This window comes from Gekko japonicus, unplaced genomic scaffold (assembly GCF_001447785.1).
Source record: "Gekko japonicus isolate JY-2015 unplaced genomic scaffold, Gekko_japonicus_V1.1 scaffold301, whole genome shotgun sequence".
Lineage (NCBI taxonomy): Eukaryota > Metazoa > Chordata > Lepidosauria > Squamata > Gekkonidae > Gekko > Gekko japonicus.
Window position 1 is genome coordinate 690645 of NW_015175364.1, and position 27475 is coordinate 718119.

The following is a 27475-nucleotide window of genomic DNA, read 5'->3' on the forward strand; positions in this document are numbered from 1 at the left end:
ACTTCCTTCTTGCTGTGTCTATCTTTTTAATTTTCTCGTTTGCCTGCTCCACTTTTTTCTCTGTTTCGTTCAGCTGGAGCTGCTGTGCTGCAAAGTTTTTATTCATCACAGTCAATTGCTGGTTAATACCATCAAGTTGTTCCATCACTGGCTTAAGCATATCCGCCAGGAGTTTGAGGACATTTGCTCCCTCTTCCGGTCTCGGACTCTGACTGCCCAGTTTCGTTTTAAACTTTCTCTGCTGGGCCGCCAACTTTCCCGTTTTGTTTACAGTTTCTACTGCTCCCACATAACTTGGAAAACTCGCCAAACGACTTCGCTATTCAGATAAGTCTCTCAAAACACTTTCGGTTTACTTCCTCCCCTCTCCCCCTTTGTGTCCGTTAACTGCTCAATCGCAAAAGAGGCGTCCCTCTTTGCCATCTCTGTTTCCGATCGCGGGGGGGGGGATCGCTTTTCAAACTACTCCGTTTTATTTAGAACTCACGCTCATTGTCGGCCAGTTTATCTGACCACGCTCGGTTTTACGCCATTCCGCTCGATCTCTGGCGCTTGTCCCGGTCAGTCCAGTTTGTGCCCGAAGGCCACTCAGCAACTGGACCATCGGGGCGGAGGGGAGCCTCAATTCCCTGGCATTACGCCATCGAAGAGGCTACCCCTCAAAAGCTCCCTTGCCTGGAGCCTATTGCAAAGTCACTTGAGGTGGCTCCCCTCCAGGCCGCTGGTGTGCAATTCACCCTTCCCCGTTGTGAGGAGAGTGTCCACCATTGCTGTTCCGTCAACCGGAAGTCCAGAGCAATTTTTTAAAACCTGTACAGTCAATCCGATCTCCAACAGCCAAGCAGGAACCCTGCTGGGCAAAAGCCCCACAGTGTTCCCTCTAAGCCAGGGGTGTCAAACATATGGCCCGGGGGGCGGATTAGGCCCCCGGAGAGCTTCCATGGAACTGACCATCTCCTGCTTCCAGTTCTGCTGCTGCTGCCGCCGCATCATAGCTTGCTTCACCAGACTGTCTTAATCACTCAGTCATTTCAGTGGTAAATATCAATAAATCAAAAGTAGGTTTGCAGCTTACAGAGCTAATGTTTTAAGCATGTTTTTACTTTAAGTAAAAAAAATATTTCTGTTTGTGTCCTTTATAAAGTTTATATCTCCATTACCTGGCATTACATGGCCCGGCCCAACAAGGTCTCATTTATGTCATATCTGGCCCTTATAACAAATGAGTTTGACACCCCTGCTCTAAGCTGTGCATGTGAGCAGCCGCTCATTAACACAGGAAGCCCCACTCAGCAGCAATCTGGAGCCATGCAGGGTCTTGCACTGCCCATTGCCCATTTAAGATTACAGCAGTTATATTCTGCTCACTCAGGACGTGAGGTGCTCCGCTCTGTAGGGGGGGAAAATTAGAGGGAGCATTGTGCCACTGGCCCCAATCATTTTCTAAAAATACAAGGCAGGCACCATGCCACCTGTGGGCAGCACACAAGGGACCCACGATCTACCATTTGAAAAATAAAAAAAAAAGTAGGTACTGTAACAGACTAGGTTTATCTTACTTTACACCCTGACATCATGCAAAGGGAACAGCTCCCCTGAGATGTTGGGGGGCTGGTGGAGCTATGCTGCCTGGCAAGCTGCACTCATGGCTCATCTTGGGCTGGCTCAGATGCTGCCCAGCTGGTCCTGCTGCACTTGTATTATGCTAAAGGGTACTGGGCTTGCAGCTACCCCCACTGCATTCATGTGGTTGGTGAAAAGCTCAGTCCATCACTCACTCTTGGCAGGAGCAATGGAGGAGTCCTCTGGCCAGAGAGCCAGTTCGGTGTAGTGGTTAAGTGCGCGGACTCTAAACTGGGAGAACCGGGTCTGATTCCCCACTCCTCCACTTGCACCTGTTGGATGACCTTGGGCAAGCCATAGTTCTGACAAGAGCGGTCCTTGAAAAACAGCAGTTCTTGAAAGAGCTCTCTCAGCCCCACCTACCTCACAGGGTGTCTGTTGTGGGGAGGGGAAGGGAAAGGAGTTTGTAAGTCACTCTGAGACACCTTTGGATAGTGAAGGGCGGGGTATAAATACAATCTCTTCTTCTTCTTCACTGGGCCTTTCTCCCCCCCCAAAAAAAAAATAACTGGTCAACTCAGGGATAGGCCATTCACCCTTGGACATACACCATAAGTTCACAAACATAACTTCTTAGAACAAGTACTAGAAATGGATGCTGGTTATCAATACTGCCACCTACGACACATGCCAGTTAACCGAGTTATCTGGATAACAAAGTGCTGTATAACACAGCTATTACTGTACTTCATTCTCAGCACCATTTTTACAGGCAACAAAAAATAGTTGTAAACATTTTTAATTGTAAGATAAGAACTACAGCCATAAAAGAGACAGTTTCTAGCTTATACACTATAAATTGAGCATTACAGTTACATGAAGAAACAAAGTAGAAGCAGGAATTAGGAAGAACAGAAAGCTGGTTTGCTCTTCAAAACCTCTCAACTCTTATAAAAACATCTGTCACATTGTTTACAAAGCGTTTGTACAGAGTACTACAGAGATAGCTTTATGAAATGCTCGCCTCCCTCTTCCATAAAAAAGGGCATTTTGGTCAAGATCGTCTTATGCTTCACCATTTACTTTGCAAACACTCATTTATCCTAGAAATCTACAAGAGGATCAACAGTGTGCTGCACCATGCCACTGAAGGCTCATCTAAACAATGGTTGGTATATCACATGTAAAGGACTAGAATGGCATATTATATATCCTGGCCTCTCTTTGCACTCGCTGTTTTAAAGAGAAAAAACCCGGTGTTCACTACAGAATTTTGAATAAAATGCTGACTGAAGTAACAAAGTCTGAAATGGCTTAGTGGTGGGCTTCGGTCATTTAGTCTTGACAGCAATGGCTTTATGTTACACACAGTATTTTAGGCTTCCCACTAATCCCTCTTTTTTTCGTTTTAAGCCTTATGTTACTTGAGAATTTGACAGGAAGTTTCATATGGACGAGCCCTTCTTCATACCAGCAGCTGATGGCCAGATCAAAACATACCAGAATAAATATTTCATTCACCAAGTACCAAGCAAAACAAAACAAAACGCTGGCCCAAACTTTATTTACTTTCCACAAAACAAAGGAAGAAACACAACTTTCAAGATCAATATGTTTGTTCCTTTAACCTAACAGACCTGACAAAGTGAGGATTGCCACACAAGAGGCGTGGAAGTAGCTCTGCATTATCAAAAAAATGAGATTTATCCGCCTACCCATCTGAAATACTCCTCTAAAAGCCAAGTCTCAGGTGTCAGCCATCACCCGCACTTCAATGTGACAGTCACAGAGTGCCTTGCTCTCGGGCTGCTACAAACACATACATTTCCAATACCATACTGCAATCCGAATTGCAGTCACATTTTTTTAGGCACAACCCCCATTTATAAAGACCAAACCTAGAACTAGTAGTGGTGGTGAGGCTGCTGTTTGCTTGCCCATACAGACAAAAGAAGAATGTTTAGGTCAGCAACTCATAAAATGAGAGGGAAGCTATTAATGCAGATCTTCTGCTTATTACTAGATGACCATGACCAGGAATCCCAGGTACTTAGCACTACTTATTTTAACAGAGTATTTGTTGAAAGAGAGCATAGACTTCAACATCTCACAAGTTCAAGACACTTAGTATAGCAGAAGCTTCTATGCAGAAAACTCCTTACATTAGACACTGAAAGGTCTCAGGAAGGAAGCAACACACCTTCTGATTCACTAGTTGTCAATTTATCTGAAAGAAAGGTAATAAAACTTTGCTACACAAAAGTCAATTTGCGAATCTTCATTGTGTAACCTGAATCCTCATTGTGTAACCCTGAAAACATCATATTCAATGATGTATGGTTGTGTCCATTAGAACATAATTCCAAATTTTAGTGTGCCAGGTTATGTATTATTGGAAGAACTGTGAATTTTCAGCAAGATGCAATTTCCTATTCAACTGCTATCTTGGCAGACTGAATTTCTCCTCGACTAGTTTCTTAATTTCTTTCTTACTGGAGTCTATTTATTCTGTTTTTTATTAACAGTGTGATCTGGCAAATACAAACGGCAGAATTTACTTGCTGGCACATGATGGCAAAAGTCATATTATAAGATGTGCAGATGAAGGAGTCATTGATGGAATTACTGAAACCTGTCATGTAGATGATGACCCCTAAGTACTTATTTGGCCTTTATCAATCTGTTTCTTCAATTCCCAGATAAGAATATATTAAAACACTTCTTGATGAAAGTATGAGTTCCACATGAGGACACTATTAAGTACTTCAGCACTGGTGGTACCCAGGTCTTCAACTTGATTTCCTGAGTAGCTTCTGGTCACTCTGTTGAGTTCTCTAATGCTCCAGAAGGACGCATGCTCCTATGTTGCCATTTTCCTTAAGGGACAGGGAGAAAACAGGAATGCTCTGGGATTCTACCCCTTTGCATTAATCCCACAGCTGGCAATTGAAGGAAATGTACCAGAAACCATTCTTTACACTTTCACAAAGCCATACTGTCTGATTTTCAGCTACACATTAATTTGTGCATAATAAAAGTGAGTTAGACATTCTTTTGAAGTTGCAAAGCTGATGTCAGACTACACTGACTAAACAGGGCAGCTGTCAGTATAGGCAAAATGAGTTCCTGTTCTAATCCCGCTCTGACCTCAGAGCAGAGCCTGAGAACCTGTCAGAAAGGTACTCTCACAGTATAAGACATCAAGCAACAGCTGCAGTTAGCCAAACTACAGCAAGTTTTGTTAAAAACAAACGAACAAACCCATATATTGCTCAGAACTGACATCACATCACACACTACTATGGAATAACAGAGGACACCTAATTTTGAGGTGTTTGATAAACATTCAGTTTTGTTTGCAAGAGCACAGATAGTGGTGAATTCAACTTAAAGGAATTATTGTCAAATGCTATTAAAGAGGCATTCTCCTCAAGAAGAAGAAGAAGAGAAGAAGAGATTGGATTTATACCCCGCCCTTCACTTGGAGTCTCAGAGCGGCTTACAGTCTCCTTCCCCTTCCCCTTTTTGTTTAGGTTTTGACAAAAAAACCACCCTTCCACTAGGTTGGAATCAAAGTCACTGGGAAAAACGACTAAAATGTATTTAATCACAAATGAACTGCAAGTACACAGCTTGTTCTTTCAAGAAATGTGCTTTCTGATGAAGAGTAAAAAAAGCTTACTTTCACGTTTTATTAGCTATTATGTCCATTCAAGTCCAAGTTGCACCTTCGAGACCAAGAAGATTTTCAAGGTACAAGCTTTTGAGAGTCAAAGGTCCCTTTGTCAGGTACCTGATTAAGAGAGCTCTGACTCTCAAAAGCCCACACCCCATAAACCTTGTTGGTCTCTCAGGTGCTACTGGGTTCGAATGTCGCTCTTCTAGCACAGAACAACATGGCTACTCTCTGAAACTATGTCCAAACAAGGTTATTCATCTTTTTTTAAAAAAACAAACACTCATCCATGAAGCTTACTATGTGACCTTGGGGGACCATCAATCTCTCAGTGTAACCCACCTCACAGAACCGCTGTGAGGATAAAATGGGGGAAATGTATGTGTGTGTTGATTACATATTTCTGCAGAGGGCTGAAATTCAGAGGAAGGTATGGGTTCTTCCTCTGCTGTGGAATTCTCCATCCATTACTGTGCTGTGAAAGGGTCTAGTGTGAAGAGATAAGTACACCAGAGTACGCAACCCTATACAGATTTACTTGAGAGGAAATTATGACCTTCCAAGCACATATGCATAGGCCTCTAAGCAGCTGCAAGGGAGACAATAATGTAAAAGTGTAATGTGCAGTTCTGAATAACTTCACAAATGAAACATCTGAGAAGTGGGGCAGGGAGAACAGGGAGAGAATAACAAGGCCAGAAATCAGTGTGGTAACTAGAGAATATCATCCTGCTGTACTTTTTCAGGTCTGTAAAATACTATACACTCTGAATGAATCTGATCTCAATTTTTAAATTTTTACGATCAGCATTTATACAGGAGCAAAAGTGGTACAGTGAAACTGCAAAAAGTACAAAACACTCACCTAACTGCAAAAATGTGTTTACCATGTGCTCTTACATTTTCAAGAGATGTTGTAGGATATAATACTGTGGAGTACAATTCAAAACTGCACTGGAACACAGAGTGGGAAATATGTTTATTAAATTGGGGCTTTTGTTTACAAAAATGAGAAATCTGCCCACAAATCACACCCTTCTAACAAAAAGTTCATCTTATGGTATCAGGCTGGTACATGTTTGTGATTAGTGTGTATTGAGTAAAAGCCAGTCTGCACATTGCCCATGTTCCTCGCTTCACCTTTTTGCAGGCTGGGAATTTAGATCAAGCTTTATCCTTCACTCAAATTAATTTAGATCCTTCCAAATATTTTATTTTCTGAAAGGTGCAGAAAATAAAAGAGAGGTGCAACATCCCTTGATATCATGTTGCCCAAGCTTTTTGACCTCCAGCAGAGCAATAGTTTTTTTTTTACATGTAGGTAGTTCCAAAGTTTAAACCAGCCTAAGTATTACAGCTTTCAGACCTTCAACCCCAATCTCAGGTTTTGGGGAATGTGAGAATTATTTATTTGTTTGTTTGACTTATATTCCGCCCTCCTTGCCAAAGCAGGCTCAGGGTGACTTACATAAAAATTTAAAAACACATAAAAACAGCACAAGTATAAAACATCACAATTACTTGTACCAATTATAAACAATCATAAGGTGCTAAATAATATTGATGGCAGTAGTAAAATTGTAATAGTGGTCACAGCAGGACATGATGACAGTTATTCATCAATAAGTAAAAAGTATTCTGCACATGCTCAGATGCATACAATCTTCTGCATGGCCAAGATGCAGCAAGATGGCTTACATTAATGGTTTTAAAACAGCGTTAACTCCTCACTGCCTTCCCCATGGCCCAAACTGCTCCCAAGGCAAATTCCCCACTGGATTGCTCTCCCTCTGTTCACAAAGTAGTATAAATCTCACTAAGATTTTCTCACTAGCTGTTGACACAAAGGGGGAGAGAAATCAAACAAGAAAGCAGTGAAGGAGAAAAGGTTATGGAACAGGGTGGACAACAATGAGTTCAGGACAAGAACCAGCTCCAGAGCTATCTTGCTGCACCCCTTCCTTCATCAAAGGGTCTAGTGTGAAGAGATAAGTACACTTCCTTCATTAAATTGGAGGAAAACTTCTTATATACTTTCTTTTATCTTTCTGTAAAATCTTTTTTTAAACGCTGGAAAATATTGCATTCTCCTCTCCCCACATGCCCACCTGTAACTATGCACCTGGTGAGTACAGTTCTCATCACCCAGACTTTTTCGCACCAGCTAGACTCCAACCCAGCAGAGGGGTTTACATGACTTTGCTGGCTCCTTTTGCAAAGGCAGAGAAAGAGACACTAGAGACACAGCAGATAAAAGCTGCTACATTGTTAGACACTATTTCTACTAGTATTATTCTGCTGAGTCCTAAACAGAGTGTTCTCTTTTACCCTGCTATGGCCCAAGGCTTACAACAATCCTGTATCCCACTGCAGGTGGCTGCTAAGGGCCAATATTTTTTTTGTTTGGGCAAATGGGAAGAGTGCCTGTAAATTGTGTGGACAGCCCTGTATAGACGGAAATTATACTTTTGTTTTGGTTCAGGAATTTTTCTTTCCTGCAGCATGTAGGCATAGACTGTTGACAGTCCAGACCTTGCCAAGGGCGAAAACAGCTAGTTTCTTAGGAAAGTTGCACTTTCTATTGACAGTGGCTCTCAGCCAATGACTAATGAAGATACCTTAAATTACTTAAAACACACACACACCTTTTACTGAGCCCCAAGGCATAAAAAAGCAACCTTTTAAACTACGTGTTGCTCTACATACATGGGTGTCCAAAGCAAAAACAGTTTACAGTTTCATGCTGTTACATGCCAGGGCTTTTTGTTACCGGCACGAATCTGCTGTTCTTTTAGAACCAAAAAGACAAGAATCTACATAGACTAAACTAATGAGATTACAAGCAGGTCTAGAGGTTTCACGTTACATGGGTCTTCTTAGGACAAAGACTTAAAAAGGTAAGTGAAAATGTAACAACTTAAGGAATTTCTATTCTCTGGCACCACTGAGCCCTAGTGGAATCCATGAAAGGCAGAGAAGGCAAACTAATTATCCATCAACAGTATCCACTGAATTGTCAAATCTCATCCCCCCCCTTCCTTCTCTTCCCATTTTTAGGCAAAGCAGAAAATGTTGACATTTATTACTGTTCAAGTGAAAGCTTTACACACCTGTTTTCTCTCCAGTTCTTAACCTATATATTGCTTGTTCCAAAGTAAAAAAATAAATAAAAACCAAATCAGAATTGCATAACCCCTCATACACTACATACAATGAGGAAATCACACAACAATATTTTTTAACATATTAGATACAGTTTAATACTATTAATATTGCCTACTGGTCTCATTACAATCAAATGAAAGTGAATAAGAGGAAGCAGCAACAATGGTCTGCATAAGGGAACGGAAACTGACTGTTGAGACTGGCATGTACTGATTATGTATCCATGCTTCATAACCCTGCTTAATTATTAAAATAAAAGCATCCTTGAATACAAGTATCAGACAGATCTCCACAAAAGAGTAGAATGCCTTGGAGTGCAGGAAAGAATCTAAGGGTATAAACATTTGAAACATAGTGGACACATGTGACTGAGTAAGCCAAGATGTATATATTTATTTATTTTCATTTATACCCCACCTTTCTCCTCAGTGGGGATCCAAAGCAGCTTACACTGTTATCCTCTCCTCCATTTTATCTTCACAACAACCCTGTGAGGTGGGTTCAGCTGAGAGTTTGTGACTGGTCCAGGTGGGGATTCAAACAAATGGATGTTTTACATCCTGTGAGTGATGTTCCATTCTGTCACCATGCTGGGTTTTAGCATTATACGTCACTTTCTACATTCTGAATATCTCGATTTCTTTAGATTAGGAACAAAAGAATTAATGACAATCTGCCATGATGATCGCATATCCAAATACTCTGCTAAAAGACTGGATTTTAACAAGTTTATCTTCAACTCTCTATCTGATATTTCTCAAAAGGAACATATCACACATAAGCACATCTGAAGAGTAAGAATTAATGCAAGCTAAGGGAGGCAGCACAGTATTAAATACATTCCAAATGCAATAACTCCAAATGGGCAGTTTCTAAAGATTTATATTGTAAAGATTTATATTCAACCTTATTGGTTTTTAAATTCGTAGTCAAAGTTCACAGAAGTTTTACAAAGATAAAACAGGCCACTGTTATAAAATTTCAGGCCCCCCCCCCCAAAAAACTCATGCTCTGCAGCACAGTACTTTTGTACCTTCTTGAATATGAGGCTCTGACCAGGGGTCTTTTGGGGTTGGAGCGGGCCGGAGCGCTGCTCCGGCAGCCCAGGATCTAGCAGCAGCAAGCCCCGCCCCCAGCTCCCCGCACTGAAGCGCTGGGGCCGGGGGGGAGGCGCAGAGAGCCCCACCGCCGGGTCCCCCCTTCCTTCCATCTTTTCCTTCTTCTTCCCTTCGCTTTCTTTCCCTCTTTCTATATTTCCTTCTATCTACTCTCTCTCTTTCCTTCCCTCTTTCCTCCTTCTGTGGCCCAACTCTAGTGAGAAGGGATTAAAACTTTAAAGCCCTTCTCCCCCCCCCCCGCAGGCCAGCCTCCCCTTCCCTTCCCCAGCTTCCCTTCCCCATCGCTTCCCCTTCTGACATCACTTCCTGTGATGTCAGGGGGCGTGGCATATGCTAATAGCCTAGTAGTTCATTAGCATACCATATGCGAATGAGCTCCTGCAGCTCTTTTTCTAGGAAAAGACCCCTGGCTCTGACCCAGGCTAGCCCAATCTTATCAGACCTCAGAAGCTAAGCAAGGTCAGCCCTGGTTAGTATTTGGATGGGAGACCACCAAAGAAGTCCAAGGCTGCTACAGAGACAGGCAATGGCAAACCACCTGATAGCCTCTTGCCCTGAAAACACTACAGGACTGCCATAAGTCAGGTATGACTTGATGGCACTTTCCACCACCATGAATATGAATGATGTCCTAATGATGCATCACTATACATCACAACCATGACAGCCTAAAATATACTAAGCAACAAATAATATTTTCAATAAGCAATTCACAAGGACACGTGCCATAATTTTTAATTACCTGTTACAATATGTTGGAATGTGTTCCACCAAAATTTGTCTAGACATCGTTTCTTTGATTTATACTTGATTGTCCTTTGAAGGTGAACACAAAGGTCCAGATGTACCCGGTGGGTTTCCAGGTCCCATTCTTTCTGAAAGATCTAGAATGCAAATCCATTTTACTTGGGGAAACACAGAATATCCACAAACTCCTTGGCACAGCAGTCAGCTATTATCTGTAGCTTTGACAGATCCATTCTTCCTTCCCCTCCCAAGTCCGCCAGGAGTGGGACACAAAGGAATGGGGAGACTCTGCCCCCCACACACACATCTGCGGAAGTCAAAAGCAAAGAGAGTGACTTGTGCTGCTTCTGCAAAAAAAAAAAACCCTGCATGAAGTGAGATAAAATGCAGGCCCCCAACCAAAAGTGGGGGCTGGGGAAGGGGGTGGAGAAGGAAAGCGCTGGGAGCTTCTTGCCATCCTTTCCTTTCCCTAATGTCTGGTTCAAAGTGTCATACTCATTAGAAGGAACCTAGGAATATAAAGAAAGCACTCCCAAGGTAGAAATATATACACTGGAGTCACTCCCTCGCCACTTAACTGGTCTTTGGAAATAGCTTGCCTCTTTCTAAAATTGGAAGTGATATAGTTAAAGTGCAATAACAAGATCATGGGGGCAGAACTGGAATGAAAGTTTCAGGTGATATTTGTTTTCCAAATGTCCAGCCACTTAAATTGCAGCCAGCCAGTCACAGGTAAGTATGCAGTCTACATTCCCCCTCCCCCCCAACACACAGTGTTCAGGTAATGTTGTTTGCGGTCAGGCTAGATGGCACCTTTATATCTCAAGATATACAACCTGAAAGGCAGTCCTGACTGGCTTGTTCAGGTTAGGCTGTCAGATTAGCACTTAAGATCTCCTGAAAAGAAATGAGAAGGACAGCTGCTATGGAAGGCAGGGCAACAGGTAATAGCTTGCTAAAGCACGTAAGGAGAGGGCAAGCAGTGACAACTGACTCCTCCTCTAGTGGCTCATTTCCATACCTCGCCACTGGCTTTCCTACCCGCCTACCAAAAAAATCTTCGGAAGTGGGCTTTCATCCACAGAAGCTTACACACTTCAACAAACCTATTGTTGTCTTTAAAAGATACCACAAGGTTGCTTTTTCTTGCTCAACAGTTGGAGACAGACCTCCCACCCACTCACCGTAATGTTGAGCCCCTAACTCTCTCTCATCTTAACCTACTGCCAGGGAGACAGACCCCAGTATGATACCTTAAACTCTTTGGAGGAAGGATGGTATAAAGTGTATATATAAAAAAGGTTGAGAAAGATGTTTCTCTTCCTAAAACCCGAATGCGCCACTGCCACTGACATAAGGCCATGCTGAGCTAGAAGGGCCTATAGTCTGATTCACTAAGAGGCAGTTTGGTGTGTTTCTATGATTAGTGAACTAAATTATGCTCACCTAGAAGAGCCCCAGCATTTAGCTGGAGAAGAAATGCAGGTGCTTGTGAACAAATATTGAGAGTAACACATATGCTAAGAAAACAGCTACTAGAAAAATAAATAAGGGTTACTTAACTTTCTAAACTCCTTTTTCTTTAGGGAGCCTACTGATTTATGCTGAACAACGGACATCTGGGGAACTGTACTGATGTCTCTGCTCACCAATATAGTGCTGTCGTAGTCTCTTTTTACTCAAATTGCTGCCCCAAAGGAAAGGAGTAGAAGGAGACACAGAATCTTTCTCAGACAGAATTTCTGACTTTAACAACTAGAGCCATTTTTGGCTTATCAATTCCCTTGAAAATCCACTCCCCAACTTCATTTTTCCAAATGAAAGCTCCTTTTATTGCTTAACTTGCAATGGTATTAAACCTCAGGAAATGTTTACCTTTTAAAACAACATCTGCTTTTAAGTTTCTTAACAATGCACTGGAAAAGAAATTTGAAGCCAGTATATCATAGTGTCAATTTTACATTACACTGAAAAGAGCAGTCACTATAAAAATAATGTATAGCCAGGAATGTTATTACCACCCCATGCACAATGCTGTCTAAGGATTTAAGTCTACTCATAATAATGCTTTAAATGTAATGGTCTCAGAAGCTCAATGTAAAAGGATTGTACCTCATACATTTGCACCCCAGTGGTAGGTCCACAACAAAAGAAACTGTGATAATAGTACTATGCTATGCAAAGGGCAGGAAGACGGGATTTTTAAAAAAAGTACACCCCCCCAACTCAACTCTTGACAACTGAAAACAACACAGTCCTATGCAGAGGAACTCCAGTCGGAGCCCACTAAATTAAATGGAATTCAACAGGAGTAACTCTGCATAGGATTGCATTGCCAGTCTGGAAAAGAAACAGACAAACCGAAGCCATGGGAAAGCACTGAAATATAAGGGCCAACAAGAAGTTAATATGTGTGGCCACAGTTATTTTGCCTTACACAGATAAAGTATCTACCTTGTTGAACTGTCAGTCTCACTAATCCATCCTCTGCTTCCACTTAATATCATTAAAGTCAAGCTTTCAAGGGCCTAGACACAGTAGAGAAAACCACATATATTTTTTCCCTTGGGGCGGGAACCAGATGTCAAAAGCTGCAGCTGTGACTACATAATTACCTGTTTGCATTAACACAGACCACAGTTTAGATTTAATAGGTCAGATGACAATGCAGCAAAATGCATTTACCCTATGATTACCCCTTTTCAAACATTCTCTCACTCGCAACTTCGACCCTGGGAACATAGCAAGCACAGACTTGGGTCAATAAGAAACATTGGCCGGCACAATGGGCCTTGCCTCAAACAGCGCTGTTGACAGACACCAGCACAAAGGAAGTGAATAGAGTCCCCCTCAGTTCTCACACAGAGCGAAGAATGAGTCAGTGTACTGCTGCTTTGGTGCTCTGTTTGTACAGTGTATACAGCTTTTGTCCTCGGCCACTGTTCTTGGCTCAATGGGGGCTAAAGAGCCTAGGAAGTGAAGGAGGAAGAATGGCTCTGCACTCTCTCCTGCAGCCAACAGAATATCCATGTGCACATGACAAGGTCAAACGGGAAGCCGAAAGTCACTGGTTGACTCTCTCCCACCTTAACTGCTCCTCTCGCAGCGGCTCTGCTTTTCTACTGAAGTCCCAGCTGGACGGACTTGGAACAGCTTCCCTCACTAGGATATGAGCTGGGAATCAGTTTTTTGTCCCCCCCCCTTGAATTCAGGTTTTTTTTCCTCTTAGTCTTGGCTCCTCAACACACTACTGCATTGTTTGTTATTTGGGAATCAAAACATCTAAAAAGGGGGGTGGGGTGGAGAGAGAACAGTCACTAGCATAGTTCCTTAAAAAAGGATTAGGTGAGATCATGGAGGCACTAGACCTATCAGTGGCAATTAGCCAGAATACGTTCCAAAGCAGCATTTCTCAGATTACAAGATGTGCCCAAACAAAAGGGGATGGCTATGGCTGCCCTACTCTGATTGTCAGTTTCCTGTGAACGGCCTCTAGTCACTGCTGTAGACTAGCAGCACAATCCTATATAGGGTTACTCCAGTCTACACCCACTGATTTTAACTGGTACAGATGCAACTAACTCTATGTAGGATTGCACTGTAAGTGCCAGATTAGATGAACCTCGATTCAACAAAGCTCTTCTTTTCACACCACCCTGTACTGTCTATTCAGAATGACAGCCACTTTTCAAGGTTTTAGTCGGAGATATTACCCAACACGCCTGCTATCAGTAGTTCTATAAACCTGAGATGCATGCAGGGGATTCATTTCTCAGAAAAATAGCTGCTCTCATCATTAATTTATAGCCAGCTGTCATGCTTGTGTCCTTAATCTCAGAGACGAATAAAAAAACCTTTATAAAAGAAATCATGGACCATAATGCTAAAACAAGCAAGCAAGTACCCTATTTACCTGAAATAATAGGTTTTTTCCACATATACCCTTAAGAGAGAGCTGGGCCATCATAAATTTGCATACAAATTACAGTAATTAAAACCCCTGTCTATAACCTTTTGGAGGGGGGTCACCTGACATCCAAGGATTTTATTTGACAAAACACAGTACTTCAGAGCTTAAGCATTCTTAATTTTACTGGACTGTAGACATGTTCTACTGTTACATGCCCAATGATAATTCTACAGAAGCACTAGGATAGTGTGAATATCTGGGCTAGAGGAATCAGTATAATACATATTTCCTTTTAGAGAACTTGACAGTTACAGGGAACAAGACTTATCTGCAAGATACCACAATTTTAATATATTCTGCAATAATTACATTTTGTTACATAGAAGATAAACTTATCAAAATCAACACAGGACTTATACAGTAACTATATTTGGTTTATTATACTCCGAAGAGGATGAGGAAGTTAGCAATACAAATTTCTAGAAAATAACATTATTCTAGGCGTAGCTGCACATATTTTACAAGTGAGATATCCACATGGTTTATGGAAATCAGGTCATAAAGATGGACTATAGTTGCATAGAAGCAGCTCGGTCCCCAAGAAGCATTTTTTCTCTGATCATAATTAATCCCCTGTCCCAAGTCTCCTGCACAGCACCAAAAGAGAAAGCTATTGTACCTACATCCTGTATTCAACAGCATAAGATGAACACTTGCTGCTCACCTAGACTCAAGCTAGCAATAGTACTACAGTGCTAGACTGCCAAGGTTCAGGGCTAGGTAGAACAAGAGGCTGCTCATTTCCAGAACTCCATAAGGTCATACTATTGGTGGAACAAGGTGCGCATGATGGTCTGAAGCAACATAACAAAGTTCGAGTCCAGTGGCACCTTTAAGACCAACAAAGTTTTATTTAAGGTGTGAGCTTTCGTGGTGAGATTTTCTAATTGCTTCTAGCCCACCCTGTGATTCCTTGCATGCCTGCAATGTGTAAAGATGTATTCCTAAACTGTTTACAGATTTGTCCCAACAGTCAGGGCAATGCAGTCTTTGTGGAGTACTGAACCACAAAAAGCAGCACCTCAATTTGTGGCTGAAAATATCTCCTGCAGAACACAAAACGGGTGGTAAACAAAAGTACACAGTAAGGCAACTAAGCGAATAATATTATGTCCACACTAGATAAAGAGTTATAATTTCCAAAGTATATACTACTATAAATAATGCTAGGGGTTATTTGCTGGAAAAGGCATAGATTCAGCCTTCAAATCACACAGCTACTATATGTATGTATGCTATTAAAAAGAGAGAGAGAGAGCTGCCTACTGTTTGACACTAGACACACTGGCACCACATGCATTGTTTGGGCTAAGACCTATGGTGAATTGCACTGTATAAAAGAGGCTTTATGAACACTACCTCTTTGAATTTAACCTTCTTTAAAAATAAATAGCAGTTTCCCTTTTTTGCATTTCTATGGTTTTGGTACATAGAAATAGGAAGAGAATAACAGCTTAGACAAATATTTCTTTCTGGGATTTCAGTAGTTTGTGGCAAGAAAAGTCAATGGAATATGATATTTTCCATCTGCAAATAACTGAGGGGAACAGAGGCAATCATTCTCAAATCACTGAGAAAGGCAAATCATATTGAAATAATCCACTAGATTTTTTCAGGAAATAGAGTGGCATTTCTTTTGAAAACCACGTAAAATGGATAAAAATTACGATCCTTTGTAAATATAATTTATTTGTAAGGCAAGAGGAGGATCTAGCATACAAACCAGGAAAAATCTCTTGTTGAATAAATGCTTCCTACATTGGGAAGCCAAGTGCTCTACAACTCAACTAGCAATAAAAGAGAACAGAGGACTTTCCTAGGTGCACTAACAGTGGGAACTAACAACATTCCTTCTTTATGCTTCAAAACTTTCCACAGGTAATGTCAAAAGTCCATAGTACTCCCTGCTCTGTGCAAAAGACAGAAAGACAGACAGAAAGAAGCATCTAGTTCAGGGAATAACACACATGGAGCTGAAGTTGATTATTGCAATGCCCAGTTTCAGAATGAACAACATACAGTCAATTTTTGAACAGCTCATACATAGTAAGATTGCCAGAAAGCATAGACAACTGTGCATAGTCATAACAGATCATTAAAAAAAACCCTAAACTAAACACAGGGAAGGTTTCAACATAAGAGACTGCAGTAAAGTTATACAATTTCTTGCTTTAGATGACTCCAAACCTTATAAGTAGTACCTACTTAGAGAAATGACAAAAGACCTTTAACTTTTATTTAGTTTGACAAACTTTCCTTCTGACTATCATGTCAGGTATGCACATTAGATTATCTTTTGACAAAATGTTACCAAAATGTCTTAATATTTATTAAGCAACATTGCAAATAAAACCTGACAAGACAAAATGAAGGGTCATGGTGGTTAAAACTGTGATAGTATACAGGAGTAATGCAAGTCTACCACCTATTTCCCATCACTGGGGGTATAGTCCTTCCCAGAAACTATTATCAGCATTACTCATCACCAATAGGATATAATTTACCCTTAGTGGTAGCACTATAAATCTGTCCACTGGTTTTAGTTAAAGTAGTTCTGATCTATTATGTAACAGACCTCCACAAGTATAGTGCTGTTTTATAATTTATTTGCTGCCATGTTGTTAGTTAATTGGACTACATTTTTATTGAAAAAGTGAAATATAGATATAAATATTATAAAGAAAAATATAAAGTAGCCTGGGAGGCCACAATGGCTGAAATGTCCTACACCCTAACAGTTTGACCTTACAGATGCATCTTGTTCTTCATATCCTAGTATTTCCTTGATGGCCTTAAAATCTAAAAGAGAAACCTGGATCAGGTGATGTGGGAGAACACTGCCCCAAGACAGAGAGCAATCCTTACCAGGCCCACTCAGAAGTAAGTACCATGGTATTTGATGGGACTTACTTCCAGGAAAAGTGTTCACACTACTGAAGCTTTAGGATTCTCCCATTCCCAGGCGATTAAGAAGTTTTTAGAAGGAATTATTAGCTATAACTGCCTACCAGTTAAACCCTGTTCTCTGTACCCCTGCCTTCGGAGACGAGTGGGTGAGAACCAGACAGGGCTTTTTCAGTAGCAGTGCCTCACTTATGAAATGCCCTTCCTCTTCAGGTTTGCCTGGTGCCTACATTTCTTTCTCTTAGGTACCAGGCTAAACCATTTCCTTCACCCAGACTTTTAATTAATTTAACACTATTTCATTCTTGAAATTAAACTAGCAGTGGTCTGTTTTTCTGGTCTATGTTTTTATGCTGTGCTGGGTTTTTAATGTTGGGTTTTAATTAATATCTTTTATTTTATTTTTGTTTTTAGTACTTTTATTTTCTAAGCCACCTTGGGCTTCCGGTAGCCCCACTGCTCTCAAGCATATATCTTTCCTCATGCATACCTTAATTATTGTACAGACCACCTGCATACTCCTTAACCAGGATTAACACTAACCAGATCTGAACAGAGGGTGAATCTGCTTTACAAACACTGCTTAAGGCTGAACCTGGATAGTAGTACCCATAGTTAAGACTGGTGCAGATGCAACCCTTAGCTATTGTTACAGCGAGAGGAAGGGCAGGGAGAATTCGTTCATCAGCAAAGAGCAGGCATTCAATGCTGCAGCCAGATTCCAGCCTCTTAACTGTCTTTAGATATTGGGTACTATTGCATTTGCATCCAATCTATGACAGAAGTATAATGATACAAGTCAATTTTTACACAAATGCTTAGCCTTTTCTGCAACGCAGCCTCTACTAGTATGATGGTTTTCCAGTGACTGGAGATGCGCTGCGTTCAGTCATTAGATCATCCATCAAAGTTACACCCCTCGCTCCCTCTCCAGTCACATCATATAACTTCCCAACAACAAAATCTTGCTGGAAGGAAACTACTCAAAATACGTTTACACAGACAAATAATTGAACCAACTGTGAAATTGCCATTTTGCATTACATATATAGAGGTCTCCTCCAATTGCAGCTTTGTTTGACTTGCACTGAATATAAACATTATTAAAGAGAACTGCACAAAGGTCAGGAAATTCCTGCAACAGCTACAAAGGGAAACATAACAGAGCACCTTTCAAAATATCATAATCTGGAAATATGTAAATTCCTAAAGGATTGTGACAGTGGGAAAATAAAATGTGGGAATGAAGCACAAAGACATGGTCCAATCATATGATTATTTGGAAAGAGTATTAAAAACACTGCTAGGAGTCTGAAGGTTTTGATTATAAAATTGTAAAAACAGGAGAAGCGAGTGTTTAAATCAGAACATTTATTTAACATATTTTACAACAGTTAAGAATTCCATCCTGTGATGAGGTGCAAGTATAACACAACCTTTTTGTTGTAATTAACAACCTTGGTTTATAGACATCTATGTTTAAAATGGTAACCTCTCCTTTTAAATAATTAACTTCAAGTCCAGAGAAGAAGCACTGAAGCCCCCAGTTGTCATTTATGTACTAGGTAAAGAACCATGAAATTTCATAGGCAAGTGGCGGAGGGAAGTTAATCCAGCTTTTCCCTCTCCCATTTACTCATCTCCTGTCCTTAAGAACCCACCCAGTAATCCACTTCAGACTCTTCCTTCCCTACTCTGTTGGCAGCAGCAACAGCTTCAGGGAATGGATGGATCAAAAGCGAGACAATGTTCTCCATTTCCTAACTCTTCTCTTCCATAAGCAAGGATGCAGACAGACACGATCTTATCCCAAATCTGCATTAACGATGACTTTAGACCACAGGTCACTATCTCTTTTCCTGCTTTTGAAGCAATGGGAAAGTTCTTCCCTTATCCTAAAGCCAATTCTTTGACTGATCAAACGAAGCATAAGAAATGCACAGAGCCTTCCATACCAAGGTCCCAGGATGGCGTGAGAAACAGATGTGTGACTCCATTGCCTCCCCTCTCCAAACCGCTTCCTAATGTTCTCTGGTATATTCTGAATGGCAGAGACAATGTTGCAGAAATGGCCGTTATGTTCAAACACTTTACCCAACTTACAAGTCATGATTACTAGCTCATCTAAAACTGGAATCCCAAAATCACACTTGTCTGGTTTTCTTAAAGTCAATCAGTGCATCCCGCATTTTAGTTCTACTCCCCAATGCCCAGCTTCGTTTTCTCAGCCCATCTCGCACACCAGCTTTCCAGGAATAGTAACATTGATTTACATAGTTCTATGAAACTGCTCCCCACCACCACGATATCCCATCTCCATCATTTCTTCCAAGAACTGTTCTTCTCAGCCTCCTACTTACTCTGTCAGCATGCTCCCCAGGCCTCTATCTCAGAGCTTGACACCTTATGCCAAGTCTTCCTGTGAGGACTCAGGAGCCCTCTTCAGGATGGCAGTGACCAGACATCTTAACATGGGACAGCAAGGAGCCAATCAAGCACTGGAAACATTCCCAAGCACTGGTTCCTTGCTTTGATTTCCTCTATTCTTCCGGGGGGGGGGGCGCATAATATACATCCAACACACCTTGTTGAAGGGAAAACAGGCCCACACTGTTGCTTTGCTTTTTAAAAAAATGCCTCTCACGTGGAACTTAAAATATTTTAAGCTCACTGTCTTCACAAGGTTAAAGGCAAAGAAGGCTAAGTTTTGAACTAATAGCCAATATCCCACACACCAATGGAATACTGATTTGCAGATAAGAGATCAATTATTCAGCAATTAAAGGTCACCAAATGTCCTCTAAAAACACATGAATATTCAGCATAACGTAATACTTGTATTATAAAGGTGTCACTTACTTGCTATCTACTTCTGGTCGTTTGCACACGCAGTGAAATTTGCCACCAAAATCTATATACAGATCATCTTCTAAGACGTGGAAAATCTCCCCAATAACAATTTTGTCTTTGGCAGGTCCCATCTGAATCAGAGGAGAACGCCTCAACATGGATGCAAAGGATTCCTCTTTCCTAGAAGACTCCTAAGCAGGAAACAAAGTTAGGGATGGGGGGGGGGGAGGGAAAGTGTTGTACGTGTTGGTTTAAGTTGCAGAAGACCAAGTCATTAAACATTCCTTCACATTTATAAGAAACAACCTGAGGAATATATTTACTTTGAATCTCTTTAAACTTTCTTTTTGGCTGTCTGGACCCCAATTCAGAGATTCTTGGGGACAGCAGCATGCAAGGATCCTCCAAATGGAACTGGCAAGTACAACCGTGGGAGGAGAGACCTGGGATGTGGGACTTTTCACTTGAGCACCTTAATTTGCTGTTTGTTTCTTACTTCTGATGTTACCAGTTCTGATACCTGAGAAGGCCAGCCAAGAGCATCAATGAAACAGGCAGAAGCTGGATCATCTAGATGACCAGGGGGCGGGGGAGATGAGTTAAAACTGCCCCCCCAGCAAACTCTCTTAGCCTGCTGCCAGCAGGAGAGAAGCTCACTGTTGCACCTGCCATCCTTGCCTCGGGAATGAGAAGAACTGCAGCCATTGGTCAACAGCCACTTCCAAGCAGGCAGAGATTTCTCCCCACGGCTGCTGTAGATGGCAGAACAGCAGCTAAAGAGACAGCACCCAGGTTATCTAGAAAGCTGGAAGAGGAAAAGGCAGCTTTAACACTGATGCCATCCTTCACCTCAACCTCTTACAGCCAGCCATGTCCACACTCTTTTTAAAAGGGGTATAACAGCTGTGCCAAAGGCACTCTAATGCCAGCAGAGGGTCAGAAGAGCAGGATAGAGCTGTTTCTGACAGGGCATACTTCCCTTGAAGTGTTCAGTGCATACTCTGAAAGTTACCTTGCCCTAGATACTCAGGTGGTAAAAGTGACCAGGAATACCTTTTATCTGTAGGTTCATAAACTGGTGATCTTCCTAGAAAACTTTGACCTGGCTACAGTCATGCATTCTCTGGTAACTTACAGACTGAAGCACAGGTTCTTTCAAAACAAATCTAAGTTGATGAGTCAAAGGGTGTGTGTATGTCTGGATTTGAGGAACAGATTCCTAAAAACATCACAACAAATCATAAACATTTCTTCAAACACATCAGAAGCTAGAAACTAGTCAGGAGAGTGGGTTGGCTACTGGATGACAAAAGAATGAAAGAGTTACTTAAGGAACCTGAGGAGAGAGCAGAGAAACTGAATGACTTATTTGTGTCTGTTTTCACTAAGAAAAATGTGGGATGGATGCCCAAGGTCAGAACTGCTGTTTTCAGGAAGGATGTCTGAAGAACCATGTTGAATAGAGGAGACAAGAGATTAAGGTTTAGGACTAATGGGCAAACTAAAAACTAATAAGTCTCCAGGTCCCAATGGCATTCCCTCCAAGGGTTCTTAAAGATTTGAAACTGTTTATCTACTAACCAGTATATGCAACTTGTTGCTAAAATCTGGCTCCATAAGAGGACTGGAAAGTAGCCAATGTTACACTGATTTTTAAACAGAAGTCCAGAGGAGATCCAGGAAAATACAGGCTAGTTAACATAATGTTTGTTCTGGGAAAGTTAGTAGAAACTGTTACTGAAGAAACATGATTAAGACAAAACTAAGCATAAAGAAATAAAACCTGCTGAGGGAAAACCAGCACGGCTTCTGGAAATGAAAGTCCCGCTTCACCGGCCTTTTGGAGTTTGCTAAGTGGGTTAACAGGCATGCCAACAGGGTGATCTGGGAGACATTAGACAGACTTCCAAAGTGTTTTTGACAAAGTGCCTCACCAACAACTTCTGAGTATGCATTAAAAATCAGTTAAACAGGAAACAGAGAGCACGAATAAATAGTACTGGGACTGGTGATATTTAATTAATTCATAAATGAACTGGAAATGGGGGATGAGCAGTGTAGTAGCTAGGTTTATGGATGAAGCCAACTTATTCAAGATGGTGAAAACCAAAGTGTACTGTGAAGAGCTCTGAGAAGATCTCTGTGAATTGGCAGAGTGAGCAACAACACAGCAAATGAAGCTCAATACAGCTTAAGTGCAAAGTGAGAAACACTGGAGCAAAAATTCCTACATTTAAATATATGCTGATGGGATCTGAACTGGTTCTGGCTGAGAAGGAAAGAAACTTTGTTAGAAACTGGAGCACAGCAACAAAACATCTGGCAAGTACCTGGAGCAGGGATCCCCAATATGGTGCCCACAGGCACCATGGTGCCTGCCGACACCTTTCCTGGTGCCCGCCAAGTGTTTTTAGTAAGTGTAGCTTCTGCCAAGTAGGGTTTCTGACTGGCTGTGACTGACTGTTTTGCTGGCAGCTACAGTGTTGGTTTTATTCTCTAACTCGGTGTATTTTTTAAAGTTACTCCTCTTGTCCCTTGTACTTGGGCTTCCTTTGTGTGTGACCTCTGCCTCTCATGGAAGCCATCTTGTGATTGGCTCCTCCTTCCACGGCAATCATTTTGTAGTTGTACCCATCACCTTGTGTCCGAATTCCAAATGGGCCCATAGGCTCTAAAAGGTTGGAGACCCTTGACCTAGTGACAGTAAGAAAAGGAGAGTGCAATGACCTGATTGTGTCATGCTTGGTGTCAGAAGTGTCAGTAGAACACATGAGAAAAGCCCGCTGGGAACAGAAGAAAAAGACCAGGTCTCTAGAGTTAGAATGCCAGTGATGCTGAACAAATCCTAGAACAGGCTTCATAACCAAGAAAAACTATTTTTAAAAATACATGGCAGATTTGTCCTATGTTTGTTTTTAAAAGAACATAAAGCAAAGAAAAGGGCTTTTTGTGTACATGGGAGGAGCAAATAGACAAACAGAATTTTGACGCCAGCAAATTTATACAGTACTTAGTGTAATATTTATAGAATGAAAATACACGAAGAAGAGGCCACAGCAAGCAATAAAGCTCGGGAAAACAAATATTAACACCATCCTGCTTTATACTAGCAAACAAGTCTCTCTCAAACAAAGGAATGAGTAAGTGGGTAAACTGACTGAAAGAATTCCAAGAAAGAATCATGTTAACACATGACAGCATGAATTCAAACTGGCTTGCGTGTTAGAACCTTATTGGCTTACCTGGAAAAACCCTTTGTAGCATCATCAAATAAGTAGTGGTCTAAAGTAATAGGTTTGTACATTTGAGTGTGTGTGTGTACGTGTACACATGGACTGGGAGTAAACAGTGTTAAGAAGGTAAGCATTGAAGATAATGAGAACACAAAAACACCCTGATTGCTGGAGGGCAAATACAACTTGAACATTTGTTGAAGCATTACATCTAAAACACCAAACAATTGCTGAAGCACCAGACATGATTACAGCACAATCCAGTGGAATACATGAGAGCCACTCCTAATCCTTGTTAGTATTATTTCAGGAATAATAGCCCAATGTCATAGGAGTGTTGACTGGAAACACAACAGGAGCTGGAAAAGGTAACAAAGCATTTTAGGTAACTACTTCACCTGAAGCTAAATTAATAGCGTCAAATAAATCATACCATTCCTAAAGACACCCTAGAACAATTTGACATTGATTAGTTATAAAGGCTTATGCATTTAGTACCTTAGTAGTGATGGCAATATACATTTAAGACAGGCACATACATATAACAGAAGAAATTCCAATAAGTGTTTTTGTTTTAGTAGCTCACACAGTTCTTCAGCTTACCCAATACATTCTGCATGTTCTTAAAGTCATGCTACTGTCTCTACTGGTCTCTATGGTTGCTTCTTCTTAACTATATGAACCTGCCATGTACCTACCCTGTCGATGTTGGACAATATGGCTAATTCTCCTGCTTGTCTATTCACTTCTTTCTTTCAATGCTCTTTGTTCCATGCTCCTTTCCATATTCTTTGTTCCATCATGACATAACCCCAAAATTGCCCCCTCATTGCTACCACTCCCTCCCCCTTTGAAATACTTTGCCTTGTGGCAGCGATAGACCACCACTGCCCAAAATGGTTAATCCAATTCAATTTCCACCCCCTGCTATAGCAAAACCGACTTTTCTTTCTCCAGAGACCTCCATTTCTTATGCCATGTGTTACATGCTATCCAAAGAAGAAGACTAAAAGAATTCGTTCATCTGATACTAGTGACTAGGATTACAAATACTCCAGGCCAAGATACTATCCTATCCTTAACTACATTATCTAAACAACAGCTATCGCTGTTGTAGATACAGAAATGAACATTTCATTGTGTGATTCATCCTCTACCCCAAAACAATTCTCATCTTTGAGAGAATCAGCAGGGTCAAAGGTCTATGACATGGTCAATACCACCGTAGGATTTCTACTCCCCCATACTTCCTACTGAAAAAGGATTAGGTACAGTAGGATGATAATCTGCACACCACTTCCAAAATACTAGCGAAAGTTCAGAATGCTTGAGATGAAAACTGGATGAGTCAAACTAGACATCACCAATTTGTCATCTTTTCAGGAAGCTGAAATGGAAACCAGCAATGGAAACAGAAAAACAGTACTGTGGATTTTAACTTTAAATCACTATTTTGGATGTTTTGACAAACTAGGCATGAGAGTTTGCTTTTAGGTTCTTGTGTCAATGTAGACAAACATGCATTTTTTAAATTATTCCAGTTAGCTTATAGTTTTCAACCTTGAAACATAATTTATGAATAAATGGCTTTATGCCCAGAATAAATCCAAGAACGTATGGAACAGTTTGCAGAAATTTTTCCTTGGGGTGTTCAGAGGTGTCTCATATCATGCCTTTAGAGAGCACAATTCAGAAGGTTCTCCTACATAACAACATCTATATAAACTGTCCATACTCTATGGCCTCTGAATCTCTCAGCTCTGGAATTCAGTGAAATCTGGTCCCCCAACTCCTTTCTTTTTTCTTTTCTTTTGGGCAAAGCTCTGGGTAAGAAGCTCTGAAACTCAACCTTTTACCTAAAAGTCAAATTAGGTCGAATAGGAATGGCATGCATACTTACATAAGACTGATTTCACTAGGGTATGCCAGTGTTATGCATATATATTTAATGTTTCATTTAATTAGATTATTTTGAAACAAATTTTTAAATTAATTTATTGGCTGGAAAATATTGGGTTTCAATTTAAACCTGGAAGAGACAAACAGACAACCCTAGATGTCTTCCTTAGAGATAGAGGACTGTTCCCTGCAAAGACTAAATGTTATAAGCAAGGCTTTTTTTCTGAGGGAACACACTGGAATGGAGTTCCAGAACCTCTTCGACAAAATTCTTTTAAAAATGTTTAAGAGTTCATGAGTTTTTAGTATTCAGATTTAAAACTTCATTTCCCTCTTAGAGTTCCAGCACCTCTTTTTCAACAAACAAAAAAAAGCCCTGGTTATAAGGGAACATTCAGCCATCAAGGGCCACTGTGATTTAGTGGTTAATACATTCCTTTAATTAAGTCAAAGAGGTTTTTAATTTCAATGTGGCTGTTTAAAGTAATGCCCCCTCACAGGTGGGTCCCAGCAAGTCACAGCAACAATCACTCATCAGAGCCGCAGGCACTGTGAGTTTCTACTCTGATTACAGTTTGTACCCAGCAGCATTCTAAGAAGGCAAGTCTTCCGATAAATCCATGATTACAACTTTTATGATGGAATCTACCAATTGTGTGTATGGGATTGCCTGGGAGGGTCAATTGTTTCTACGTCCTAAGATAAAGAATGCAAATGAATATTCTATATATCTAGGCTTCAGTCCAGTGCACACTTACATTCCCAATTAACATCAGAGGCATTTAACTGAACAACTTGCAATCCTATGCAGAGTTACTCCAATCTAAACCTACTGATGTCAATACCTTAGGATGAAATAACTCTGCATAGGATCGCACTGTCCTTGGCATTCCTTTCCTTTGAGAATAGGAAGAACTGTTCCCCACACTGCCCTAAACAGACTATCTGGACTCCCAACATGAAAAACTGATAAGATTGGGACATTCAGGTTCAAATCTCCACTCAGCTCACTGAGTGAACTTGTGTTAGTCACCTTGTCACCTACCACAGAGTGATTATGTGTATGAAGTACAAGAGGAAAGAATAATAACATTGCAAAATGTGATTGACAGATTAATCCACTATTCAGTTTTTAATGCATTTTGGGTTACACAAGTCCTTCTTCATGGAAATAAGAGATACTAAAATAAAACCAATTTTTTCACCTGTGAATCAATCAGCATATCAAAAGGTGAAGCTGACCTCAAAAACACTTAGTGCTTAGAACAAAGTTTGAGTCCAGTGGCACCTTTAAGACCAACAAAGTTTAATTCTGGGTAAAAGCTTTCACGTGCATAAACAGGAAAGTTTATACCCAGAATTAATCTTTACTGGTCTTAAAGGTGTCACTGCAATCCAACTTTGTTCTCCTGCTTCAGATCAACACAGCTACCCACCTGAATCTATTCTAGTGCTTAGATTCAGCATCTAAAATATTATTAATCATAATAAACAATACTAATAATACTAGCCCACCTTCATACATACGGGACTGAATACAGTCAAAATAAAGTAGAGAAAGAAATAAAGATACAGAAAACAGCTAAGAAGCTTTAAAGGGTTACCACCTCCAGGCTGGGAAATACCTGGAAATTTGGGGGGTGTGGCCTGAAGACAGCGGGGTTTGGGGAGGGGAGGGACTTCATTCAGATATAATGCCATAGAGTCCACCTTCCAAAGTGGCCATTTCTCCAGATCACCTGGAGATCAGTTGTAATAGCGGGAGATCGCTAGTCAGAACCGGGAGGTTGGCGACGGAAGATCCACAGCTTGCCCCACTAGCAATACCGGATTTGCGGCCCTCCTCCCCAAATCACTGTAAAAAGCAAGCGGGGGAAGGGTTAGAAAGTGCGCACGTTCCAGTGTAACCGAACCTCGCTTCCGCCGCCTCCCGAAAGAGCCTGGCGCCCATAGACGAGTCTCGCTCCCGGAGCCTGACAGAGGAGTCGTGCCTTCGTCAAAAAAGCGCCTCGATATAACTGTCGTGCTGCCGCCATAGCAGCCGTTGCAGCTGCCATAACAGAAAACTATTCCCGTCGACCCTCAACAGTCAAACCCGTCTTGCGCCGGAAACAGTTACGGTGCCAGCTGCTCTATGATACACAGAGAAAAGCTTTGGAGTCACACCGTAGAAGAGTCGGGCACTCCACAATCTGCAGTATCTTTGGTTCCGCTCGTGGGCGGCACCCTAGCAACCAATCCCCTGGGATTCCCCGTCATTAAATAATCTCCAGGTTCCGGTCACGGAAGGAGGGAGGGAAAGAAAGAAAGGGAAAATACTACTTGGAGGCATCACGTGATTGTGATTACA

General features: G+C 41.2%; 1 protein-coding gene across 1 annotated transcript in view; it reads right to left on the bottom strand.

Annotated features, from left to right (window-relative positions):
• MRPS28 (mitochondrial ribosomal protein S28) overlaps positions 1-27246 on the bottom strand; it is a 61211-nt gene extending 33965 nt beyond the window's left edge. The window contains exons 1-2 of the mRNA XM_015425430.1: positions 27039-27246; positions 20003-20184 (exon numbers count right to left, since the gene is read on the bottom strand). Coding sequence (XP_015280916.1) covers positions 20003-20184; positions 27039-27182 — 326 coding nt within the window. The 5' untranslated portion in view covers positions 27183-27246. The remainder of the gene's footprint in view (positions 1-20002; positions 20185-27038) is intronic.
• Positions 27247-27475: the final 229 nt, after the last annotated feature.